At 40.8% G+C, this 25,895-nt stretch overlaps 1 protein-coding gene across 6 annotated transcripts; it reads left to right on the plus strand.

Annotated features, from left to right (window-relative positions):
- The first annotated feature begins 7,356 nt into the window (after window positions 1-7,356).
- Window positions 7,357-23,960, plus strand: LOC148040122 (rhodanese-like domain-containing protein / PPIC-type PPIASE domain-containing protein). 6 transcript variants are annotated; one of them, XM_087696823.1, is made up of 9 exons: window positions 7,357-7,664; window positions 7,761-7,901; window positions 8,246-8,340; window positions 20,867-20,967; window positions 21,600-21,710; window positions 22,916-23,024; window positions 23,156-23,206; window positions 23,378-23,465; window positions 23,567-23,960. In XM_087696823.1, exons 1-8 carry the CDS (start codon window positions 7,451-7,453, stop codon window positions 23,456-23,458), a joined length of 903 nt encoding a protein of 300 aa, XP_087552949.1. In that variant the 5' UTR covers window positions 7,357-7,450; the 3' UTR covers window positions 23,459-23,465; window positions 23,567-23,960. The 6 variants fall into 6 exon arrangements, 5 of the variants coding, with proteins under 5 accessions (XP_087552949.1, XP_087552952.1, XP_087552955.1 ...); XM_087696826.1 differs by having other exon boundaries at window positions 23,590-23,960; XR_015694330.1 differs by having other exon boundaries at window positions 7,358-7,664; window positions 23,378-23,519; window positions 23,604-23,960.
- Window positions 23,961-25,895: the final 1,935 nt, after the last annotated feature.

Below are 25,895 nucleotides of genomic sequence, written 5' to 3' on the forward strand. Positions count from 1 at the left end.
CCACACACTTCTGCACCCTAAACATCCGAGAGACAACACCTCCAGCATAGGTGAACACATAGCCAGAAGTGGACTTCCTACTATCTGCATGTCCTGCATAATCAGAGTCACTGTACCCCACGAATCCTATATCCTGGCTGCCATAGCATGTGCACATATCTGCAATGCCCTTCAGGTACCTTGTGATACCCTTCATAGCATCCCAATGCTTCTTGCTAGGTGTAGCAATATAGTGTGCCGCAACAATGACTGCAAAGGCAATATGGAGTGGCTATCATGGCATACATAAGACTAACCACTACAGATGCATAGGGAATCTTGGCCATCTCGGCCCTCTACTCATTTGTTTGCAGATAATTGGCATGTGATACCTTCACATAAGAAGGCAATGGACAGCCAATAGGCTTCACGTCTTGCATACGGAAGTGCTCAAGGACTTTATGAATGTACTCCCTCTGTGAGGCAAGTAGAGGATTCCTGATGCCTATCACATCTAATGTGCATAGTAAATATGTGAGAGGCATGTCCTAGATCCTTCATCTCAAAGCTCTTCTTAAGTTGAGCCTTAAGAACATCTAGCTCATCATGAGCTTTCCCTCCTAATAGCATGTCATCCACATAGAGTACTAAAATAAGCAAAGATCCACCATGGGCTTTCTTCGTGTACAAGCACGGATCCATAGCACTACGACTATAGCCCTGTGACTGCATAAAAACATCAAGCTTATGGTACCATTCCCTAGATGCCTACTTCAAGTCATAAAGACTTTTCTTCAACCTGCACACTAGGTGCTCCCTACCAAGCTCTGCAAAGCCCTTAGGCTGCTCCATGTAAATCTCATCATGCAAATCCCCATGTAAAAATGATGTCTTAACATCTATCTGATACGAGTCCAAGTCACAAGCTACGTAACTAACGCCAAAACCAAGCAGAGGGTGGTCATCTTAACCACACGAGAAAAAACTTCATCAAAGTCAACTCCATGCTCCTGTTTAAAACCCTTAGCAACAAGTCTTGCCTTATAAGTCAGCTTGGGGTGTCCAGGGGTACTCTTCAACTTGTACACCCACTTGCATGCCATAGCCTTCTTGCCACTAGGCAAGGAAACCAAATCCCAAGTCTCATTTTTATGCAAGGAGTCTATCTCAAACTGCATAGCCCTCTCCCAGGAGTGATTATCACCCTTGCGCATAGCCTCATCATAAGTGAAAGGCTCTCTTGTATATGTAACCAAGAAATAATGCATCGAGGGCCGAAATCTGTCAAGGGAGCGTTTATCTCTAGTAGAATGCCGCACTGCAGGCTCTACTACCTGCTCAACATTCTGTTCAACACCCTGGCCATGAGTATCTGTTGCTATTGCAGGCTGTCCAACTGGCTATATGGGAGCTCATGGCTCCTCCTGAAATATAACCATGTGTATTTTCACTGTCTTCTCAAGCTATCTATGCATCTTGTCTCCATGAAAGACTACATCATGGCTGCGGATGACTTTTTGCGCTTGTGGATCCCATAGATGGTAACCCATAGATGGTAACCCATCTCTCCTATATCTCCATAGTAAAAGCGCATAAAAAGAAGGCTTTCTTGTCCATACCTCCTCTGCAACCTAGAAATCAATGGCACTATAGGGCAATCTATTAATGATATGCACGACAATCATAACTGCCTTAGCCCAAAAGTGTTGGGGTAGGCCTACATGGCTAAGCATACTACGAACCCTCTCCTAGATGGTCCTATTCATCCGCTCAGCTCTACCATTTTGGGGAGGGGTGTAGGGCACGGCAATCAACTAATGCTTGATACCCCTCTCATCACATAACTGCTCAAAAGCACGTGAGACATACTCACCCCCATTATCTGTCCTTGGGCATTTCGCTTATGCGTAGACTGGTTTTCTGCCAAAGCAAGCCATCTCTAAAAAATTGCCAATACATTGGACTTCTGCATTATGGGTTAAGCCCATACTTTACGTGAAAAATCATACATGAAAGTAACAAAATACTTCAAACCACCCATAGACTGATAGGGCATGGGGCCATAGACATCAGAATGAACCAAATCCAAGGGCTCACTCATGCATGACATACCAGACTTCTTATGCATAGACCTAGTCTGCCAGCCATAAAGACAATGATCACAAGGACCAAAATAAGAATAGTCAAGGGGTGGTAAGTACTCCAAACCAGAAAGAATTTTCATTCCCTTAACGGACATGTGCCCCAAACGAGCATGCCAAAGAGATACATGAGGTAAAGATCCTGCAAACAAAGCATGATCAACTATAGATCCAAAAACAACTAAGGGGTAGAGACTGCTAGCCTTGGCACCTCTCGCAAGCACAAGCCTGCCACGAGTAATCTTCCATGCAGAGTCTTCAAAAGATACATGATATCATGTGTCATCAAGCTGTCCTCAGCAGACATGAGACTGTGTGTCAATGTAGGTACATGATGTACATCGTGCCTAACAAAACTACTACCAGAAGGAAACTACAGCCTAACATCACTAATGCCGACAATCTCAAGAGATGTGTCATCACCCAAGCACACAAAACCCAAAATAGAACAGTATGAATGGAACCACTCTCAGCAAGGTGTCACATGAAAGGACACACCTGAGTCCAAGAGCCAACACTGCGCATACATAAAGTGTATCTCTGTCCTCTATGAAGCACTAGATGAAGCTGTGCAATGATATAATCCCCATCACTATCCTTGGGCTGCATAACATTGATCTCTTTAATTTTAACACTTGACTTAGCAGGTACTATGCTGCGATTAGAAGACTTTTCCTACACTTTCTCTTTCCCCTTGTCTTTGCGCCTTTCATTGTGCAATTCATGACATTGTGGCCTTTCTTCCTACAATGATGACAAGTCAAATTGGAGTTTCTCCCACAAGACTTACTGCGTGACTTGCCACGTGACTTGGACCGAGATAAATCTACGCATGAAACTAGCTTAGATGAGCTGATATGGTCACATTCTCTTTCATGTGGAGGTCCATAAGTTGTTTCATCCAATACATTTGACTTGCAGGACTTTGCTTGTCATAGAGGTTCTTGATCTTATCCCAAAGCTGCCAAGAACTATGTGCTTCCTCAACCACATTGTAATGCACCTGTTTAGTGAGAGATAAGATGAGGGTGGACTTGCATAACTCATCAAGCTCCATCCATTCGTCATTAGTCATAGTTTCAGGCTACTCTCCACTCAAACTTAGTGGCTTTATTTGAGATTTCTGTACCAATACCTGCCAAACTTGGCTCTTCCAATAGGCATAATTTGTACTATCAAGCTTAGTGATGTTGAAGATAGCACAGTCAATGGAAGAAGATGCCATATTGCAAGCTGGAATAGTGCAGAAAATTCAAAAATTGCTTGCTGTAAACTACAGAAAATGACAAAAAAACCACCAAAACCTAGGCAAAATGGTAAGAAACGAGTATTTAATGATGTTGCCCACCAAGTACCATCAAAAGTACATCAAATCAAGATGATTCAACATGAAAAATACATCACAGTCAGGAGATATAAGCTTGCTATAATAATTTGCAACAGTGTATGATGAGAGCTAACAATAGGCAATAAATAATATTCCAAGTCAACCACTAATTGTCAATGTAAAACCAGCATCAAGTGGGCATCAACAAGCATGTAATAGTCAAACTGACATGAGCCAACACCTAAGCATGTCGGACAAAGTCCGTCAGTAAAGTGAGTACACCCCCCAATCAACAAGGCAAAATGTACATACCACTTCCAAGTCTTGGGTGTCTACTCAATGAATACAAAGCTGAATCAACCCAAGTACATCTACACGGACCAAGGCATATCAACCATACATCATCCATAAGGAGATCCCAGTCTCAGATATCCAAAAGCTCAAGTACATAACCCACGTGCTCAATGTCTATCAAATGACAATGTACATAAACTCTCCCATTGGCACAAAAGCCGTAACAGTCAAGCATCCAAGCTCAAACAAGGCATGTAAGAGCACCAGCGATGGAGTATCCAAGGTCATACATCAAGAAGACATCCGAGACATATGAGCGATCAAGGATCCAATGATAGCATCAAATGTCATGAAGACAATCCCAATCGATCTCTATAAGCTCTAGAGTATCCAAAGTCAAGCCCAAACGAAACTCCAATAGCATTTAAGTCCAAACAATGTAACTAGCATGTGCAGGTGACATAAGCATCAACCATGTCAATACATGCCAAAGTACATCCAAACGGAGATCCAAAATGCTAAGCAAGGCTGAGCTCAAGCTCAACAATACATCTAGCAATGTCAAGCTCCATGTCGACCCCAAAGCATCAATACATCATGTAAAGCTTCCAAGACATAACCCGATTGCAATAGGTATAAGAAACCTCTAACAAAACCACTTCAACCTTGAAGTTTCAAGCATACATTCACTGCATAAAACTGAGTATTTTTCAGCTCAAGATCAGCCCAAAATGATGGCAAATCACTAGGCATACATTCCTTAAACATTTGGCATCAACCATAGGCATTTAGGTATCAAATAGCCAATGCTATCCAAGCATAAACATAAAGCGCTGATGTAACATAATTTGTGGCTACATGTGGACTATGGAAAATAGTCCTGGACTGAGGTCAATTAGTCCACAAATCAATGCCAATGATAAACCACCATTGCCGAGCATAAAGGGGGTGTTTCCAAGTGCCAAATGAAGTGTTTTCAAGTTGCCAATGAGTGCTAAGGGAGGGCTAAAGTAAAAAATGAATTTTTTGCAGGTCTTCAAGCTAGCGCAAACATGACTGATGTTGCTGGCTATGCTGCTAGTCCATGTGGCATTAATGGGGTGGAAGGGGGGCTCAAGTAGGGCCTAAAGAAAGCCTTGTCAAGCCTAATCAGGCAGGAGCCAAGATATGAAATGGGGGAGCTCCAATGGTTGGAGCTATGGCTGCCCCTTCCTGCTGTATCCTTCAAATCGAAATAAACTCTCAAAAGAATGCTTCAATACCTCTAAAGGAATGCCTTGAGGGTGCCCAAATGGACTGGGTAGGTGCTCAAGAAGCTGGGGAGTGATCGGAGCTTGAAGGAGTCGAATATGGCTACCGGGAAAATGCATCAATGGTGTAGGGCACCAATGGTGTAGGGATTCAATGGGATGCTGATGGAGTCACGAACCACGCTCGAGTGCTCAAGCAACCATGCTTTGATACTAGTTGAAAGGCGAGAAGGATCGAAGCTTGCACGAGAGAACTATGGCGAGAGAGCAAGAGCAAGAGAGAGAGAGACTCACAATGTGGGAACTCCAACAGTCACAATGTGTGATCGGCCTTCCTTTTATTCATCTGTCACTGAAAGAATAAAGAATAAAGTGATGGTGACAAGCACCCGCCACCTGCAATGTGCAGGTGCGGGTATTGTCAATGTAATAATACACATGCAGCTAGGTGGAGGCACCTTTATCCCCAACAAATTCAATAAGTCCATGAAATTGATGTGATATTTAGCATAATGACTATTGGGGGGGGGGGATCTCGCTGCTGCAAAACCCCCTGTTTGTAGAGTGTGGACCTATCTCCCTCCACACCTCCCCCTAATAGAAAAATCCATGCTATGACATGCTCTCCAAATAAGGACCTAGTATAGTAATGAGTCTATGCATGGATGTAGACTCTCCAAATATGGACCTAACATGGTAATGAGTGCACATGCATATAGGCCGATTTGGCAATGTGCTAATCCCCTTAGGGTTTCTTTATAGCTATCTAGCCACACTTGGGCACTAGTGTCATGAGGTTCTATGTCCAACGGTTGAAAACTCTAGGAAGTCTAATAGTGATAGTATCTGAGTTGTGTGCCTAACGGGATTGAAATCATTTGTGTTTGTGTTGAATTTACATTACTCGTGAACATACGTTATGAAGTTGAAGTTGGTTTCACACTTCTATTTGAGTGTAAAGTGTAAAGTACCTTTTATGGTAGCAAAGTGGACATTTGTTTAATGACCTTAGATAAAATTTGAAGGAGGATCTCAATGTGAATGTAGAATAGGACTGCTCCTACTTTTTGTGATGTAAAATTTGAGCAAAACTAGCACTTAATGTTGCATGTAAAAGGGTAAGGAAAAAACGCTCAATGGTGGGCAACAACAAGGAGAAAATAAGTGAAAAATAAGAGGAGAATAGGGGGAAGTTGTTGAAGAGTATTTGTGGTCTAATACTTGTGGATTCTCACTGTTGTGGACAATGCTAAACAAGGAATACAAGGTATTTGTTGCTATTCATGAAGAGTTTTTTCTGATCTACCTTGAATCTATGTGGGAATATTGCTCTTAGGTGTCTCGAATAGAGGGATATTGTGGATTGTTTTGATGTATCTTGATCTACTTCTGTAGTAGGTTCAGAGATTGAATCTTTGGGATGAAAGAAGGGTAATTCTAAAGCTCTAGAATAGGATATTATATGTCTATATAGGCTACATAGGTCTCAAACTACTCTTATGCATGTATGATCCTATTTTTGAGCCATAGATACATCGTTTATTGCTTAATTTCATGTATGTAAAATTTTAATGCATATGGGTTGATTACAATCAGGGTCTTACTGAGCCATAACCTCATTTTCTAGTCTTTATGTTGATGTATATGCTATATAAGAGTTGAGCACAAGCTCTTATGTAATACAGGTATGCTATAATTGGGATTTCTATGACTATTGGATTCCTCTTGTTTCATACATTTTGTCTCTATATAATTTCTTCTCCATACCTTGATCTCTGCTTACTTAAGTCTTGATGACTTTCGACCATGAGGATGTAGTCGAGCTTTTTGATACCAAGTTCATTTAAATGATAATAAGAAGTTTAACTACTTCTTGAGGAGCCCTTCCATTGGTCTATATGCAAATGAATCAATAGGGATGAGACCATCAATTCAGATATTCATGTGGTCCGAAAAAATGTGTTTCACTTCCTAGTTGCTTATAAAACAAGGCTCTTTTGATTAGACCCATTAATACATCTATCTTTTGGCATTACATCATACACCCTTATATAAGAAGTTTTGACAATTTCCCACGTGGGAAAAGGGATTCTTTTTCTCTTATTTTCCCCCACAATGTTCAACATTGTGAGCTTCCACTCAAGAGGTATTACACACCTAGCTAGGTGTGCTTGGGGGTAAGGGGCTATCTATTTTCAACCAACCACACCTAGCTAAGTCTATGGTCCCTGACTTTTGCAAAAATTAAGATGTTATCGCAATTCGCAATGTGAGAATTATAGTAGGAATTCATCTAAAACTACTTGTGATTGCCTCTTTAATTAAGGGGTAACTAAGCACTGTGCGCCTAGATTCTCCCAACGTAATACACAAAAATTGTGCAAATAAATTTGTTTGTTGGAGCTTCTGCAGAGGGCACCTTAGAATCTAACATTTGGGACTAAACTACCTACAAAGCTATGTCGAGAATCGCCATTTGCACATCCAGGACTACCTCGCTCTCATGCCGGTTCCATCATCATCATCCTCATAGTCCTCATGTACCTGCAACTCCGGTGGTGCTGCCAGGAGCCTCTTCACATTCATGGAAGCTCGCGTCCTTTTCAGCTGTCTCACCACGTCTCGCTAGCCGGCCGATAATGCACCTCACAAGGCCCATTTCTTTCTCCGCAGGTGAGCACAACCAGAGAGAGAGAGAGAGGGTTGTTGGTGGCTATTGCTGTCATTCTCATTCTGTTTTGCTCTTTGTTGTCTCCTGGTCTCTTTTAGTGGCCTGTAGAGCGGCAAGCGTCGGGTCAGGTGCGAAGGGGTCCACCGATAACCAGGATCGAGAGAGGTTGATCCAGCACTTGCTCGTCCAGGAAGATCAGCTCTCTCTGCTTCTCGACCTCCAACGCAAGCTGATACAAGGCCAGTCCCCACTACCCCACTTATCGTCTCTGTGCTATCATTGCCTCATGGACTTACGGGTCTCACAATCTCATTGGTCAATTGAATTCAGTGTTCACGCAAGACCGAGGTTTATTGTAAAATGAACTGCAAAATTTTCATAAAAACCCTCAAAATTGCAAGAAGAAAGTCCACCATTCAAAACCTTGGACTGTATAAATTATTTTTATATAAATGTAATTTGATTTAAAAATCCCTCCAACATTTTGAGCTAAAGGTACCAAAAAATGTTTCCCGTGAACATTGATTGCATTTGATCTCATATTTTGACTTTATCAACTTAGCCTTGAAATTGATCACTGCAGAGGACCTGGACCTCAGTGACTTGGCTATAGAGCATTCCATTTGCCCATCAAAAGCCGACGGTGGCATGCTAGGCTGGGTACGAAAGGGCCAGATGGTAAGGGATGTCAATGTCATAGTCTCGTCAGACAATTTTGATACTACTGTAAGGCTCCAGTATGTCTACAAGCTCTTGTCTCTTTGCATGCATTAATGGGTCATGAGCAAGAAAGAGTTCATGAATCATCTGTGGGGGGGGGGGGGGGTTACGATCCAATAAAAATAATGAAACTCAGAATAGTAAGTGCAGAATTACTGGTCCTTTATATATTACCATAGCTTGTAGATAGACCATTGTATGGGAGGAGGGGTTTAGTAAAAATCAATATAAGGTAGTGCATGACTTCAGCATGGGGGTTTTGAAATAGTCTCAAGTAAACATACATACACAGTTGTCAGTGCAAATGTGCTTTCATTACAACATTAGAGCATAGAGTCTACCCTTGCCATTGAAGATCATCTTGTGGCTGTTTGTGCAAGTGTCGCAAAGATTGGTTGTGCATTTCTCTCTACGGAGTCATCAGAGTTGATCGTTTTGCTAATATAGTAATTATTGTTTCCGTCCCTTTTGGCCGGTGCTCTTGCTTGGTCGTGGGTATGTATCTTTTAGAGTAATCACAAGCCTAGTCTTACATGTCACTTGTATTGGCTCTCAAACTGAGACTTATGGTTCACTTATTGGTCAACCATACATCTAGGAGTCACTCCCACCCACCCTTCAATGTGTAATAGGATAACCAGCCTTGTCTCTTTCTAGGTTCTATTATCACAAGCTTGCACCTTGGTATGTGTAAGATTGGACATATCACATGTGAAGATATGTTGGGGTTTGCCATGAGAAAACACGAAATGTACGATCATGACTGAAACATGAAGACTCAGACAGTGATGTATAAATCAAAACTAAGACACGGAAACAATTTACAAATAGGAACAAAGAAAGAGAGAGAAGAACTCTAAAGTGAATGAATGTTGTAAATGAATGTAAGAGTCTATAGAATGCTCAAGGGCAGAGCTAAAGAGTGTCACAATGTCACGTCCACCGGAGATGGATCATGAGTATTGTAACAACTAGTTGGAGATGGAGGAGTGTGAGAAATTTCAAAATGCTAATCACAAAGGTAGGAGACCTAGGTGATAGTAGAAGAAATGAAGGATATTGTAGGTGGCTACATTAGTTGCAAAAACGCAAGTTGATATAGTTGCTAGGTGGAGATCAACTTGTCACAAAGTTTGGAGTTGTAAATGCAAGCTGACTCGGGTGTCGATGATGAGGAAACTGTATGTGACAACTAGCAGCTAAAAATGCAGCAGTGTGAGGATAGCACAAGGAAGGTGGTTGATGGCTGAAATCTGCACATGGGAGTGAGAAACTTGCACATAAGGATGAGGTTGAATGGTGATTGGGTAGCTTGTTTATTTATAGATATCGAAGGATTCTTCCAAATCAAGGTTTTGTATGTGGGACATAGAAACTCTCTAGAATTGCTCGCCCTTTAATGAAACTTTTGGTAATTTACTGTTTTGGGGTTGTTTTAAAGAGCTAATCAGCGGGTAATGAATTTTAAGCTAGGCACTCCCTCTTGATCCCAAAATTGGAACCAAGAAGGGATTGGAAGAAAAGCTTAAGGCCATTTTTACCCCAATGTGTTCCATCCTAGAGCAACTAGGGTATTAAATAAAGGGTGGACGTCGGTTGCCTAGAGACCTAGATACCAAGACTACAGAGTCTGTGGTTATTTTACTAAGGGAGTCCAAGTGATCACCTTGGGAGCCCAAGGCATTGGACAAAGGGTGCTTGTTGACTGCCCAATGGCCTACCAACACCTACTAAGGCGGATGAATTGTGCTCCGTGGGGAGAACGAAAAGGGATGGTTAGATCCAACACATCATAAAACAAACAAGCTATTCCAACCACTCGTGGATGTTGATGATGAGCAATAGGGGTAAAGAAGTAAGGGGAGGTGATGGTAAAGAATCGCCAATGGAGACATCTTAGGATTTGTCCAGGTGTGCTTTGCACAATGAGATATATAGAGTAATGTTACATGATGAGAATGCACATGCAGTAGGTGCCACTTGGGCAATGTCCCTCGTGGGGAAATTGTGTACTTGCCCAAGTGCCCTTTACAAAGATGATGAAATCATGTGATGCAAAGGAGAAGGTACAACAGATGGGGATGGCCGATGAAACCGGCCTTTGGAAGCCCAAAGGACAATAAACTACATTTTAGCAAACACTCAATTCAGCTTAATAATAAATTCAGCAAGAAAACTCCACACACAATTGGAGCTAGAGTGCTTCTGTACCACACATTTACATTGGTTGGCTCAAAGCTTAGTGTCCCTTTTGATATTTCTTTAGATTACTGAAATATGCTCGAAATTAGTAATAAACGGCTATATTTTAGTGATTTCTCACGACATAAGTGATCCATAAGTACACAATGGCCTTGACACCTTCATTGTTGGTCTCGAATCAGCTATAGAGTGTTGAAAACTGTGAATAAACACTTTAGCCTACCAAATCTTGAAAATGTCAACAAGGATTTGAACCAAATCTCGCAGAGCATTTACTAAGATAACTCTCCTACACAGTCCCCATGTAGTCCCACGCTATTCCTCTCATAAACAAGGGGTTTTCTTGCGATGAAACTATGAAAATGTCACTTCCTTTGTGACAAAGTTGCCCAAAAAGTGCAATAGGCTTGAGATCTTGAAGAAAAAGAAAGGATCTCAGCTGATAGTGTTGTCATAACTTGTTTTGTTGATATTTTGCTAAAAAACAGCAGCATACCTTGCTGTATATGGAGTTAGGAGATTGCCCAATGGAATCCCCATACCAAGAGAAGAAAAATTGGATGCTGTCCACACTCCATCTATACTGTAAGTTCATTCCATGGCTGAAATCTGCAATTTTTTGCAGTAAAAAAGAGAAGAGTGATCGTCTCCAAACTTGGGTTCCTCCAAAATGAGAGAGAAGAAGCCCCAAATAGCCTAGATAAGCTTTCCTAATGAGTAACCAGCTGCTCCTGAATCATATTACGTTTTTGATTTAAGGGCTAATTAATGACTTAGTTATTAATTATAAGTGCTTAATAACTTAAGTGCCCTAAGTGAGCTTCTTACTGGGTAAAACTTTCAATGCAACTCAATTCTAAGGTGCAAATTTTCAACGTAGTGGAATTTTCACAATGCACCTTGTTTCTTCAGGTCCATACACTTGTCCACCACATGCCCTAGTGTCAAATCCTTCATTGCTGGTGCAATGGTCACCATGCAAAGAGCTAGGAGTACTAGAATCAAAGTTCATTTTTAATTAAAAAATTTCGTAAAGTTTAATTAAATTGTTAAGTTCGTAAGTTCATTTCTCGTTCTGGTGACAGCCAATGTTGTTGAAAAGTATTGAAATGTGTAGAGTATAGTGAAAGGAGAGGAACCTCCTCTCAACTCTAGATGGTGAGCCCGAAGGAGGAAGAAAAGCTTGATGTCGGTCTTTGTGTGGTGCTGAGAACCATGATGATAGATGAAGATCAGGGTGAAGCATCTCAATTGGAAGAGCAAGGTAGAAGTCATTGCCATGATAGCATCAAGAGAGATGTTGCTTGAGTCACCTTGGGAGGGGAAGCCTCTATGTTGGTAAAAGAGCAAAACTCCTTGGATGATGAAACCACGCAAGGAATGATGCACATTCAATGTCACTAGCCCAGGAAGGACTAGTGCAAGCTTGCACATTAGTTTTACATTGAAATACAAAACCTTGCAAAGAGACGTCATAATATGCAAAATAGAGATCATTAGTAAGATGCTCCAAAGCAAAATAAAAAAGTAAAATGAAATAACAATGCGATAAGTGTGTGTGTATGATTGAATGTAGGAGAAGACCAAAGAAGGAAAACCCAAGGTTGTGGCTACCATTGCGTACGCGCCTCATCTATATGTCTATATAGATGCACAGGATACAGAGAGGGATATCCCTGACGCATCGCACGAAGTCTAGCAGGTACAAATCCTGCAGCTAAGATTGACATCCAGGTTCATGATGGGCTGGTTACTTGACAGAGAGTGGGAGGCTTTTGTCTGGAGCCCACATGAGGGGACACTTTGGCGTTTTTGGCCAAAGGCTGGGATTCCATGGTCACATGTTCAGAGACATGTTTGGCTGATTGGTCTTATATGTCTTGAGTGACATAACACAGAGAGTTGCTATGATTCTTCTCTATTTTCAGGTGGTGCTGTTATACTCGACATCGATGTCAAATACTCTTCGAGGCATCTTGGTGGTGGGCTAGCCACTCGTTGCTTGGATATCCATGGTTCTTTTGATGGTTCTATGTTGCATAGTTTATGATACCCCATCATTGTACTATTGTATTGTATCAGATTACCCTTTATCTGAGAGAGGGTGTTAGCAGAATAGTCAGCTCAGGTGTGAGTCTGTGCTGTAGAGGCTGTGGCCTTTTTTATAGTATTTTTATTGGCATTTTCTGATGCCCTTTTTAGGGCTAGGGAGCATTTAATGCTGACCGACCAGCATTAAATGCTGGCCGACTGCATTTAATGCTCCCTCCCTTTTATACCTATATATTGTTGGGGCTCCTCCTCTTCAGTACTTCAGCCATCATTTGTGGATTCCTATGAGGATAGAGGAGTCGATGCCAGGGTGCTTACACAGCCAGTGACTCATTGTTGTATGCTGCTGTCTCGTGTTCGATATGGATTTTGTTTCCCGGGCATACATCTGAGTTCTCATCAGTATTTGTGTTTATTTTTTCTTGTCTTGTGTTTCAGCAGTTTATTTCAGCATGTTGTTTATGCTTCCATTGCTGCACCACTTCTGACAAGGTCTTGGTATAACACTCCTGGTCCACATGGCCCAATCTTTGGTAGTGTGTGCAAATCCTATTTTTCTTAGGGAGTTGTTGACAGATGAATTTGGTTTCTTTGGTTTTGTCAGAGGAAGGTGTGTCGCTTGTCTTCATGTCTTGTGAGTTCTTGCCACTGTGGGTTTTTCCTTGTGAAGCCAGGCCCCTCTCTTAATAAGAGTATGTTTAGGACTTCTTGTGGACTTCATCGTGTTAGCTTGTCTTTGCATCTTGTGAGTACTTGCCACCATCGGTTTTCCCTTGTGAGGAAGAGGCAACCATGCCCCTCTCTGAACAAGAGTATATGTAGGACTTCTTGTGGACTTCATCGTGTAGCCTTGCGTAACACAAGAACTGACACTCAAACTCATAGAAGGTCGGCAATGGAGGCAACAAGATAATATGTTGAATGAAGTGGAAATACTTTCTAGGAAGCTTGTTTAGAATGAATTTAACTTGATTATCATTTGACTTTGGTGAGCTAGTAGTGGCAAATTCTACTAGTAACCGCCTATATTTGGCCAACTTGATGTTTAAATCATCCCCTTTCCTAATGGAAATTTCATAAAGCTCAAAGTTGAGATTAATACATTGAGTGCAATCTTGTGTTGCTTAGTAGTCAATGAGATGACTCCAACTCTTAGATGCGGGGGAAAATATTGTAATCGAGAGTGAAATTTAGAAAGCAACCCTTGCATAAGCTTAATATTGGCTGTGGCATTGCGGGCTCTCCATCGATAGATGTGCTTAGGGTGAGCTAGTCGGCACAGGCTCAAGAACAACTACTAGGTCCCAAAGTCCTTGAGATTCAAGCACTTGTTGCATGAAGTTCGACCAAGTGGGAAAACTCGACCCGTTGAAACGAGTCTTATTTGTGAAAACATTTTGGCCATAGCAATAGTAGTGGTAGTATTGTAGAAAAGATAATGTGTGTAGGGGGGATAGGGTGGGTGAGTGGAGTGCATGTGGGAATTAATTTGAGAGTGCTCACCATGCATGTGGAAAGTGTGTACACTGGCTCCAATGTGGGCATGAATTGAGGTTCTGGATTGAAGAAGAGAGGAAATTGAGATGTGGATTAGAAGAGGGTGGGATGGAAGGGATTTGAGAAGATTGGTTAACATGCTCAAATGAAACAGAAGATGTATATATATCTAATGAAGAATGTCTGCTTCAAGAGCCCCCACTTTTGAAGTTTACATATTGAAAATTGTTTGGATCTTGTAGACCAAAATGAGAAATAGGAGAGTGTTTTGATTCATACATCTCGAAGGGGTTGTAGGAACTTGAGATTGGCCCTAGCTGAGATGAAGAACATGGGTCGCTGGTCGTCGCAAATGTTGTATGTCCTCCATAATCGAAGAGATGACCAACCTCACCAATCGGTCTAGATGTAGTTCGGAACAGGAGAAGAAAAAGAGGGTGAATGTGAAGGTGGGGTGTTGTCTTTCTCGCTAAGTCCATAATACCTCCTTAGGGCCTCCAATGATGGAGAAGCTTGATAGGACATCACAGGATCTCGAGAAGGTATCTAAGACATTATAAATCAGTTATGTGTCATTCGTATACCTCACACAAAACCAAGCCTCAAGAGTATCTGCAGGATACACTTTATACGAGCATTGGCTCTAATACCATGTGAAGATATGCTTAAGGGCAGAGTTGGAAAGCGTCGAAGTGTGACATTCACCAAAGATGGATTTCGAGTGCTATAACTACCAGTTGGAGATGTTGGAGTGTGAGAAATTGCAAACCGCTGATCACCAAGGGTAGTAAGAGACCCAAACGACAGCAAAGGAAGTGGAGGACGATGCAGACGGCCACACCACTAGCAAAAACGCAGGCTAATACAATTGCTAGGTGGAGATTGGCTTGCCACCAAGTCTAGAGCTATAAACGTAAGCTGATCTGAGTGCCGATGATGAGGAAATTGCAGGTGAGAGCTTGCAGCTGAAAATGCAGCAATGTGAGGCCTCCATGCAGCAAAATGATAGCAGGGATAGAGACACTGGGTGGTGCTAGAGAGGATGATGTTGCAGTTGGCAGGGGCTAGGGATAGTAGAGGCAAGGTGGTTGATGGCTGAAATATGCATGTGGGAGTGAGCAACCTGCATAGGAGGATGGGGCTGAATGGTGGGCAGCCTATCTATTTATAGATGTGGAAGGATCCTCCCAAATTAGGGTTTTGCATGTGAGACACAAACTCTTTAGAACTGCTCCTTGTTTAATGGAACTTTTGGTAATTTAGTGTTTTGGGATTGTTTTAAAGAGCTAATCAATGGATAATGAATTTTTAGCTCAACATCACACAGGTTTGCATCTATCTAACATTCATTATATGATCATTCTAACTCCCTTGACATGCTATTTGCATTGTCAATGACAAAGGATTGATAAGTTTTTTAGTGTGGTAGTAGTAGGTAATGTCACGGTTCATGCGTTTGTGGTGTAGTTTTTATTAAATTTCAACTTTTTCCCTTTGCCGCCTTTTCTTCAGCTAACTTTTCCTCTCTCTATCCCTTTCCTATTGTGTTTTCCTTCAACAATAGACCCTTGTATGCGGTATAGTTTTGATGATATCATCATCATCTCATTTTTTATGGTTTTCTTTTTTTGCTTTGTCTCCCTTTATTATAGGTGTGCATTTTTGGTAAGCCTTGGAGTTGGTGTGGTCCAGGTCCATGATAGGGGGTTTAGACAGTGAACAGTACTTTATAGTGTCATTGAAGGAGGGAATCCATGGCCATGATGTGCTTTTGTAGGGCATTAGTGATACGCATCAAGATTTGAGTGTTTCTACTATTTGTGATAAGGGATCAAGGTGCCTTGGAAGACATTGGTATTGACATCAGTGTCTCACGAGGTGTCATGGTGGTGGCTTGGTTACCCTTTGCTTGGGTATCCGATGACCTTTTCGATTAAGGGTCTAGGTTTCTTCAGCGAGTATCCAGCTCTGATACCATGTAAAGAAATGCTCTACCATAGAAAACAACACAATTGTATGACAAATGAATAGATTGATAAAGAAACACAACTAGGTCTAGGGTAACCTAGAGACAATGAACTTAATGAAAGATAATGAATAACTATTGAATAGAATACAATGCTCAATGCATCAAACACACTATGTGTAGTGATTGGGAGGCACGAAGATCGAGACAGTAGTTCCTTAGGCATGAAGAGACAGAGTGAGAGAGAGTAGAGTAGAGAGTGTGCACGTTTTTAGGTACAATGACGAGTGTGTATCTTTAGGTTTTTAGATAGATATGCATGTGTAAGTACAAGTGCTAAGGGTGTGTTTACACCCGAGCACATTTAAAGGCATGAGGCCTTTATTCCCAACAACCTCCCACCTAAAGGCAATGTGCCTTAAGAGGAGAAAAGAATGAGCTAAGTCTAGGTATGTACAAAGCTGAAATACATATATCTATCCAACTCCCATCATCTGTCGGCAATGAGCAAACCACTCTGCTGGAAGACCCTTCGTGAGAAGGTCTGTAGGATTATCATCTATATGCACCTTGACAAGCTCAATGCTCTTGCTGTCAAGTACATCTCTAATGAAGTTGTATTTCACTTGTATGTGCTTTGTCTTTGCATGAAAGACAGGATTCTGTGCTAGCATGATAGCACTCTGACTATTACAATGGAGAACATGTAACTCTGTGATACCAAGCTCTCCCACTAGACGTGAAAGCCATAAAGCCTCCTTGCATGCTTAGTAGCAGCCACATACTCTGCCTTTGTAGTAGACAATGCAACACACTTTTGTAGCTTGGAGATCCAAGAGATTGTTTCTCCTGTGAAAGTAAACACATACCCAGAAGTGGACTTTCTGCAATCCGCATGACCAGCATAGTTTGCATCTGTAAAGCCAACAATAGATGCCTTCTGCTTTCCAAAGCAGATGCACAACTTCTTTGTGTCTTTGAGGTATCTCATAATACCTTTCACAGCATCGGGTTTGCCATGTACCTGACGCAGAAGTGGACTTTTTGCAATCCGCATGACTAGCTTAGTCTGCATCCGTAAAGCCAACAATAGATGCCTTGTGCTTTTCAAAGCAGATGTACAACTCCTTTGTGCCTTTGAGGTATCTCATAATACCTTTTATTGCATCCCAATGCTTCTTGCCAGGGTTTGCCATGTATCTGCTAACCACTCCCATTGCAAAGCCAATGTCAGGACGTGTAGCAACCATAGCATGCATCAAACTGCCAACAGCTGAAGCATATGGTATCTTGGCCATTTCAGCCTTCTCATCATCAGATGTAGGGCTGTTCTCTGCACTGAGTTTCACATATGGAGGCAATGGAACCCCAATCGTTTCCCCCCACCTCCATATTGAAATGCTGCAAAACCTTGGAGATATACTCCTGCTGAGATAGATAGAGTAATCCTTTCGACCTATCTCTAAGTATTCGCATACCAAGAATGTGATTTGCATCACCAAGATCCTTCATGTCAAAGCTGCCATGAAGACTTTGCTTCAGTGAGTCCAAGGCATGAGTATCCTCGCGAGCAATCAACATGTCATCTACATACAAAACCAAGATAGTCAGGCTGCCATCTGCTGCCTTCTTGGTGCACAAGTAGTGATCCACTTGACTTCTATGGAAACCTTGAGACTGCATAAATGTATCAAAGTCCTGCGTGCACTAATTTCAGTGAAATTGAAAGAATTTCACTAAAATGTGAAAAACCCCAAAATTCCCGGGCAAATGTGCACCAACTTTGCAAATTTCTGAGTCGGATTGTTCAGTTTTGCGTTAAGATCCCAAATTCGGGAGAAGCCCCAAGTTTCTGGGCCCAAATTTGCACAGATTTGCACACTGTGCTTGCACGTGCGAACACCAGGAGGAGAGGAGGCAAAAGCAAACTTAAAATTTTTGAAAAAGAAAAAAGAAGAATTACGGGTCAACGGCCGTTCAGGTCCATGACCTGTCGGGCCTTCCAAGCGGCTGTTCGTTGGTCGCCCGTCATGTAACGCGACCTATGCCTCGCTTATCATGTCTCCTCGTTGGAGTCTCACATGGCGCCTGTCGACTGTCCTCACTGCATGTGACTACCCACAATGCCTGCAGCTATCGACTGTCCTCAGTGCCTGCGACTGTTGCTTGCCAGGGACTGCCGCTCGTACTTGATTGCCTACTAACGCTCGGCGAGTCCACCTGGGACTCTTGTAGCACTTGAGCTGTCTCTTGCCCGCTTTGATACCAGTTTGTAGTGACCGGGAGGCATGAAGATTGAGATAGTAGGAGTTCCTTAGGCACGAAGGGACAGAGAGAGTGAGAGAGAGCAAAACAGAGTGTGCACATTTTTAGGTACAATGACGAGTGTGTACCTTTAGATTTTTAGATAGATATATATGTGTAAGTACAAGTGCTAAGGGTGTGTTCACCTCTGAGCACATTTAAAGGCACGAGGCCTTTATTCCCAACACTATGCAATGTAGAATATTGACCCCCGAACTCCCATGTCTCAAGGACCAGGGCAGAGAGTACGAGTTAGAGTGTTTTGTAACCCAAAATGCAGCATGCATCCTCTGGAGGAGTAGGATGCCAGATCAGTGATAGATGGGCAGAAGATGGACCAGAAATTGCAAACACAGCAGAGTGATGATGATGTGGCAGCTGGTGATGATCAAGAACAGGGCTGCAGCAGTGTGACGAAAATGCAGCACTTATGGTCATTAGCTGTAGGTGATGGCTGATCAGGCTGAAACGCAAGGTTTCAGACAGCATGCAGCAGTAAATGCAAGCTTCAGGTGTAGACAGCAGCCACCTTGATGATCAACAGTGGATGGAGGTCTGGAAATAGTCAAAATCTGTGATGGAGGGTTGGGAAGCAAGTGCCTGAAGGTAGATGACAATGATGGACAGCTCTGGAGCCTCTGGTTGAGTATATCCTTTCCAAACAGGGTGTGGACAGCAAAGCTCTAGCACTTGCAAGTTGCAAAAATGAGATTGAGGCTGGATGCAGGGCAGCATGCCTATATAAAGAAAGTTTGGGTCCTCCCAACAAGTTTTGTGCTTATGTGCTTATGGGACATAGACACTCTTTAGGAATGCATCTCTCTCGAGAATGCATCTCTTTTTAATAAAGGTATAATTCATTAATTAATCACGTTTTGGGGCTGCTTTAATAAAGCTAATGTATTTTTAGCTCAACACGTGCAACATTTGCCTAGTTGGGTGGCGATGAGCATATTATTTGAACTTCATGGTTAGAGGCCAATTCTGAATGGAGTGTTCAAAAGGAAAGGGATTTTTGGGCAGAATAGCACAGGTTCAAGGTTGGTGCACACATTTGAAAGATCTGTTCAAGATTTGAAAAATTGGTGCCAGGATAAGTGCTGTGATGATCTGCTGATTTGATGTGATTTGGAGCACAACAAATTTTGATGTGGCCCATGGTGTGTCTATCTATCAAGTTGGGGCGTGACAATTGAGAAACTGAACGAAGTTGTGAACAAGTGAGCCTACCCAAACAATGAGCTGTTCACTTGTTCTGTTCACTCTTCTTCTCTGTTATCTTCTTCTTCTCTATGAAATGGAGAAGCACACAACACGAAGAGATCATGGGTATTCTAGCAGAAGAATCTACCTTGGTATTCTTGTCCTATCGTTGGTTCTTGAGAAAGATGAAAGTGCAAGCTGCAACTGTGGCTTCTACTTGCAGGAGAATATCTTGAATAAAATACAAGCTATATCTCTAAGGTACAAATTACCACTGATTTAGGAGGGTGGTCACAGGGGAAAACCGCCTCCTCAATGAGAAGGTAAACATACTACATCAGATCAGCACGTGCACAAGAGGAACATGTAGTTGTAAACAGCAATACCTTTCCAGGAGATCTAGATGTTGTTTTGTGAATTGAGCTTGAGTAATTGCAAGAGCTTTGTTTATATTTTTGAGCGAGTTGTTACAGAGCTGAGGTTCTGAGGTACTTGGATCGAACAAAGCATTCTATCTTGGAGGCATCTCACTTCTTCATATGTCATTATCTCTTTTTCAAATCTTGTTTGGTTGTATTCTGATTAATAGCTTGTCACAAACTTCAGGAAACAACTTGTGACTTTGTAAGAATTACTAATTTTGATTTTGTTAGTTCTGCAATGGCTGTCATAAACTTTGCCTCGTAACCTGTGGCTTTTCAAATATGTCTAGTGGAAGTGCACATGCTTTTGGTTGAAAGAAAGTTGGGATATGCAGATAGAATACAGTTTAGGCATTGGTCGAGAAGCATATTTTTTTACATTTGCATGCTGAAGTCTATGTATATGCAAGTTGGCAGTTGGAGATGGCAACAATAACATAATGATGACTCTCTTGTGCTTAAATGTGGTTAATGCCAGCAAAAGCGTGCTGCAAATGAAAAGTAATCAGTGAAAACTGTTAATGGAAATTTCAAAGTCGTATCATTTTTGGGTGGTGAACAATTAGAACAGTTTAGCGTGAATTTAAGGTTGTGTTCTCAGCTTGTCTTTTTAGTGTCCAGGAGTCGAGTAGAGAATAAAATGCTGTGTACTTGGCATGATGATTAAGAAATTTACGGGGTGTGCGTGCTTTTGAAATAAAATGTTGACACATTAAAACGACCTTTATTAGATGGTCTGTGAGTATGGTAAGCAACGCCAGCTGTGACAAACTTATAAAATTGATTGGGCTGATTTTGAGAATGAAATGCACTGTTTGTTTGATTCATGCAAATTCAGGTACCTGAGTTTGAGGAAGCTGCATTTTCATCTCCTCTTAATAAAGTTGTTAGAGTAAAAACAAAGTTTGGTTGGCACCTTCTTCAGGCACTTTCAGAAAGGTCTGTTCCTCTTTGATTTTCTAATATGTTTGTCATTCTCTTTCGATGTCATTAGTATCATAATTTGTTTATTCTTGTCGAGGATGTTGAGGTCGTCTGGTTGTCACATCCCCTTTCATGTGACACTAGGGAGCACATTTCCGTAATTAAGTACTCTTAAAGTATGTATACTTCAGTGGTTGTTGAAGTACTTTTTAGTCTAAGTAAATTCTCTTGAAAGGCTTATTTGTAGCAGTAGAGTTTTGATGGAAAGCTGGAGGATGGATGAATGGGTGGGCCACAACTGCTCAGACATACTCAAATTGAGCATCAAGTATTATGTTTATGACCATGATAGGCCTGGGATTATTGCACACTGTGCAAGCTAGGTCAAGTACATAGTTAGGAATAGAAACTTTAGGCTCACCAGAGAATGCTCTGGAAGAGAATCGAATTATTTTTTCAAAATCTGAATTTGATAATAGATACAAGGTAATCAGTTTGAAAATGCTGTCTCATCTTGGACCTGAAATTTTCCCACATATTTTGAGAATGGAGTCATATTTCTATTTCTATGTAGTGCATATCTGCAACCTAACAAACACAAATTCTTTTCTATAAATGACCATGGCAAGTTATTCTTGATGAGACAGGGAGGCTGCCTTTTTACAAGATATGGATCCTGAGGAGCTACACATTTGCCTCCAAGATTCGGAGTTTGTTCATGCTGCCCAACTTATGGATGTACGAGAACCGTCTGAAATGTAAGCATGTCCAGCATGTTGATGAGTTTTAGGCAGTTGGCCATTCCTTTTTAGAGTACACCAAAAAGCCAGCTTGTTGCAGTGTGCATAAAATGAGACTAACTTTATGATGATAATTTTAGGAGGGATGATATAATGTCCAGTTTGCTGTATGGATGATGAATGTCATAGCTTCTCGTCCAGCATGTAGCTCTGCTGGTCAATTTGTCCAGTGAGTGGACAGATGTTTTCGAACTTATCTGTCACAAAGTTACATGAGTACTAGGTGAAATCTTGTTTGAAACCTAGTAAAATGCTAGTACTTCTAACATGTACTTCAAAGTGTGGTCTGCCTATTCATCATAACTCTAGTTGGGTATTCAAGGTCTCTGGCATGGTCATGTTTCAGTATACCAAGATATTTCCTAGTAATCCGTACTTATTTTCTTACCCGTTGCTTTGGTGATGCTCCTTTGTCTGTTGTTGATTTTCTGAAATGTCCTATCACAAAGGTGGTTGTCAACAGTTCTCCTGCTGAGCTACGAATGATGTTTAAGTATGGTATCGATATGGTTTGTACAATGTTATATCTTGGTTCTGCCACTTTTCCTGTTGTAGCTCCCAGTGGCCACTGTCTTTGTTAAAGCTGATTCTTCATTGAGATGCAGAAAAGTATGCTTTATAGGTTGAAAATTTGTGACTTTCGAAATGTAATGATACCTTTCCATTAAGCTCTGCAGAACAGAAAATGTTCACCTCGCTGAGACTATGAGATGTGAGATGGGTGCTGAGGGCTGTGTTTTAATGGATGGATTTCTTCAACTTTTGCTAACAGTTGGCTGCTCATTACCCAGCCATTTGGATGCGAAGTTGGTCATGAATGCAAACAATCTAATAGTAGACTTTTTTCTACAGAGACTGGCCAGCCTGGGAGATGTATCCCTCAAATATTTTGATTCTGGTTATTGATGCTTTCAATCCTTAAGGAATAAAAAGAGTCATATAATGTTCTTGACCTGATGCACTGTCAAAGTTTTTGACCCTGCAAAGGCAATTCAATGGAGTACTACTTTATTTGCCGGTCTTGTGAAACAAAGCAGAACAAAAATTCTAACGTTTAGTGTTATCTTCACTTACTACTGTCTAAATTGTTTTGAAATATTCTAGCATATGGCTCTTTTATTTGCGCATCAATGACTTTCTTGATTTTTTGTTCTGACAAGTAGATCAGTTGCATCTATTCAAGGCTTCAAGGCTTACCCATTAAGTCAGTTTGGACAATGGGGACCACAGATTGCATCTGAACTTGATCCTTCAAAAGACACTTATGTTCTGGTATTATTTGTCTCATTGCATGTTTGTAGTATTCCCAGAAAGAGGAAAGGTTATGTTGGGCCTTTCGAATGTTGAAAAGGGGTTCTAATTTAATGAGCTTATGAATTGAATCATTCTTCTTGATGTTTCAGTGTCATCATGGTGTAAGGTCCTTGCAAGCAGCACAATGGCTACAGACACAGGTTCGCACTCCCTTGATAAAGATGCTGTCAAAATAATGTTAACTCTAGTTTTGCTGTGTTTCAGTCTAAGTTTCAGGTCAAGTAATTTCCAGAAAATGTACGTGCAAATTTGACATCTTTTCTAAAGTTATGATTCAAACATAAACTGAGAGTTTTTCTGTGTTGTTTCAGGGATTTAGAAGGCTATACAACGTTGCTGGGGGGATTCATCAATATTCATTAAAAGCTGACAGAAGTATTCCCACCTATTGAAATCCTGGTAGCTGTTACATGTCCTGTTTCTACCAATCTGGGTCTGAGAGTAATGGTTCAAGTGAGAAGTGACAAAAGGCTGCATTTCTCTCTGTATCATGGCCACAGGTACATAGTTAAATGTGTATCAGTTTGCAATGTGCAGGTACGTTTTCTGCCTATTGACTGTGGATACACTGAATTTCTTGGGCATCTGCCACTTGATGTACATGCTTTTGGGCAGAAGGCACAACCTTATCTTTCATCATGTTGTGTACTTGCAACAGCACCAGACTTGACCAGTTTGACACTGGTGCTCGTCTTCAACACACGCCCGCCGAGTCACACGGACAATTTTGTAACACTGATGTGTATATGCCTATTTGTTTATGATTCCAAGTCTAACATTCTAATACCAAGTTTATGATTCATATGTTGAGAAGTTTAGGCTCATGTAAGCTTCAAAGTTGTCGACTGTTAACTTGTATTGTGCTATTAGATAATGGGTTATTTTGCTTTATAAGGATACTTGAATAGAAGTGTCTAGACTCCAAAGCAATGTCTACTTTGTGAGTGGTTGTAACTGCAGCCCTTTAAGGTTGACAACAGGTTTTTTAATTCAAACCTCACTGTCCAAAGCAGAACAAACAGAACATGGCCGAGGAGTGGATGATACTTTATGGTATAAGACGAACCTGAATATTATGAAACTGTACAGAAAATTGTAATTTTTGATGAAGAGCTCAACACAATAGTTCTTACACTAAAGATTTTTGACGTTTCATCAGAGAGAGTGATTGCCCTCAACTCCATGTTAACTTTTTGCTTGAAAATAATGACTGAAAATTTGAGCAAAAGAGTGATTGCTCTCAATTGTATGTTAACTTTTTGCTTGTAAATGATGACAAAAAATTATGAGCAACACTTTCCTTTCAAGCTTTTTGAATGGGATGATTCATGTCCTTTGCTAAGTAATATTGGTCTTTCTAGTAGTAGTATAACTATGATGTAAACAAGCTTTTGGCTTTAATTTTATACTTGTGGACTTAAATGACGAGTGAGAGAGGTGTAAGGCCAAGAAGGAAGTAGCATTACATTAACCTTGTGATTTGATGGTTTGAAAAAATGAATGCAGTTAGTAGTAATATTTTTGGATTTGCTGATTAGTACTACCAAAATGTGTTCTCTAATGTGTTGATGATTCATGATTTACAATATACCGATTGATCTCATTGGCAATGGCATTTGCTATTTTATTGTCACATTTGCAATGCTTTTTGTCCATTGAGTCAAATGTATGATATAATGATTTATTCACTATGTTTATGTCAAATATAGTATATTAGTAAATGGTGATTTTTTATTTTGCTTACCCCGTAATAAAGAGCTCAAGTGTCCACATAAAAGTAAATGGTGATTTCTAATTGCCACTTGAGTAGGATTCAAGCCTTGTTGGAGAGACGTAATGGCTTGTGAAGAGGAAAATGTGCAATTCTTTTGGTTTGTACCTAACTATGCATAGATATTAGCTATGAAGAAACGGGCCTAGTGAACTAATATGCAATGGCTATGCTGGTTATGTTAATAAAGGAGAATAAAGAATGCATGTTGTGCTTTGAAACCATGTAACAAATTCAAGCAAGATAATATTAGAGTCATGAATGAGAGAGAGTGCGTGCTCTAGAATTTGCAGTAACCATGGACTTCATATTGATAAGAGTACTACATCAAATGTGCACCACTAAATGAGCTCCACCTTTTCAATGATTGAGACTCTATTCTCCACCTACTTTGACTTGTGGTCCAATTGGCACATGGATTACTCTTATTACATTGGTGCTCCTTTATATGCTATTGAATTAACTATCCTTGTTTTCCAACAAAAACCATAGTTTTCATTGCAAATAAATGTTTTTAAGACGTCGCCAAAAAAGTAAATAATTTGAAAAGGATCCATAAAGACTAGGAAGCAACCTTGCGTGAAACTTAGAATGTGGAAAAACTAATTTACACAAGTTCATTTTACATGAAATAATGTATACTTGTGCCGCTATTAAATGTGCAATCAAGTGGAGATAAAAGTAACCTCTCTAGAATCCCTCCTTTTTCACCATGCATAATGCAACATGGCCCCAATATTCTCACACTAAATTGAGTTCAAATGTAGTCCTTCCATGCATTTTCCTAGACACAAGTGAATGTGGAGTGTGCTAGTTAGAATTTGTAACCTCTACTTAAATATAGACCTATTGTGTTTTGGAGTATGGATGCAAGAAGGCCCCCATATGATGTACTTATGTCATGACAATAAATACAATGATTCATGAAACATGTTAATTGACAAGCTATATAAAGGACCTTATAAGTCCATTCCATTCATAACATGTGGTCTCTAGCTCGCCATGTTGCATTAATTTCATAATAGAAAGTAGAGATGTGGCATTCAACTTAGTTTAGG

This window comes from Lygodium microphyllum, chromosome 2 (assembly GCF_053477565.2).
Source record: "Lygodium microphyllum isolate KBCC chromosome 2, Lygodium_microphyllum_v1.1.10, whole genome shotgun sequence".
Lineage (NCBI taxonomy): Eukaryota > Viridiplantae > Streptophyta > Polypodiopsida > Schizaeales > Lygodiaceae > Lygodium > Lygodium microphyllum.

Excerpts from the sequence above, each read along its gene's own strand:
- LOC148040122 (XM_087696823.1), top strand. The coding sequence starts at position 7,451 with ATGTCGAGAATCGCCATTTGCACATCCAGGACTACCTCGCTCTCATGC. Across the intron at positions 7,902-8,245 it reads CCAACGCAAGCTGATACAAG|AGGACCTGGACCTCAGTGAC; the intron begins GCCAGTCCCCAC and ends TGATCACTGCAG. Across the intron at positions 8,341-20,866 it reads GGGTACGAAAGGGCCAGATG|GTACCTGAGTTTGAGGAAGC; the intron begins GTAAGGGATGTC and ends ATGCAAATTCAG.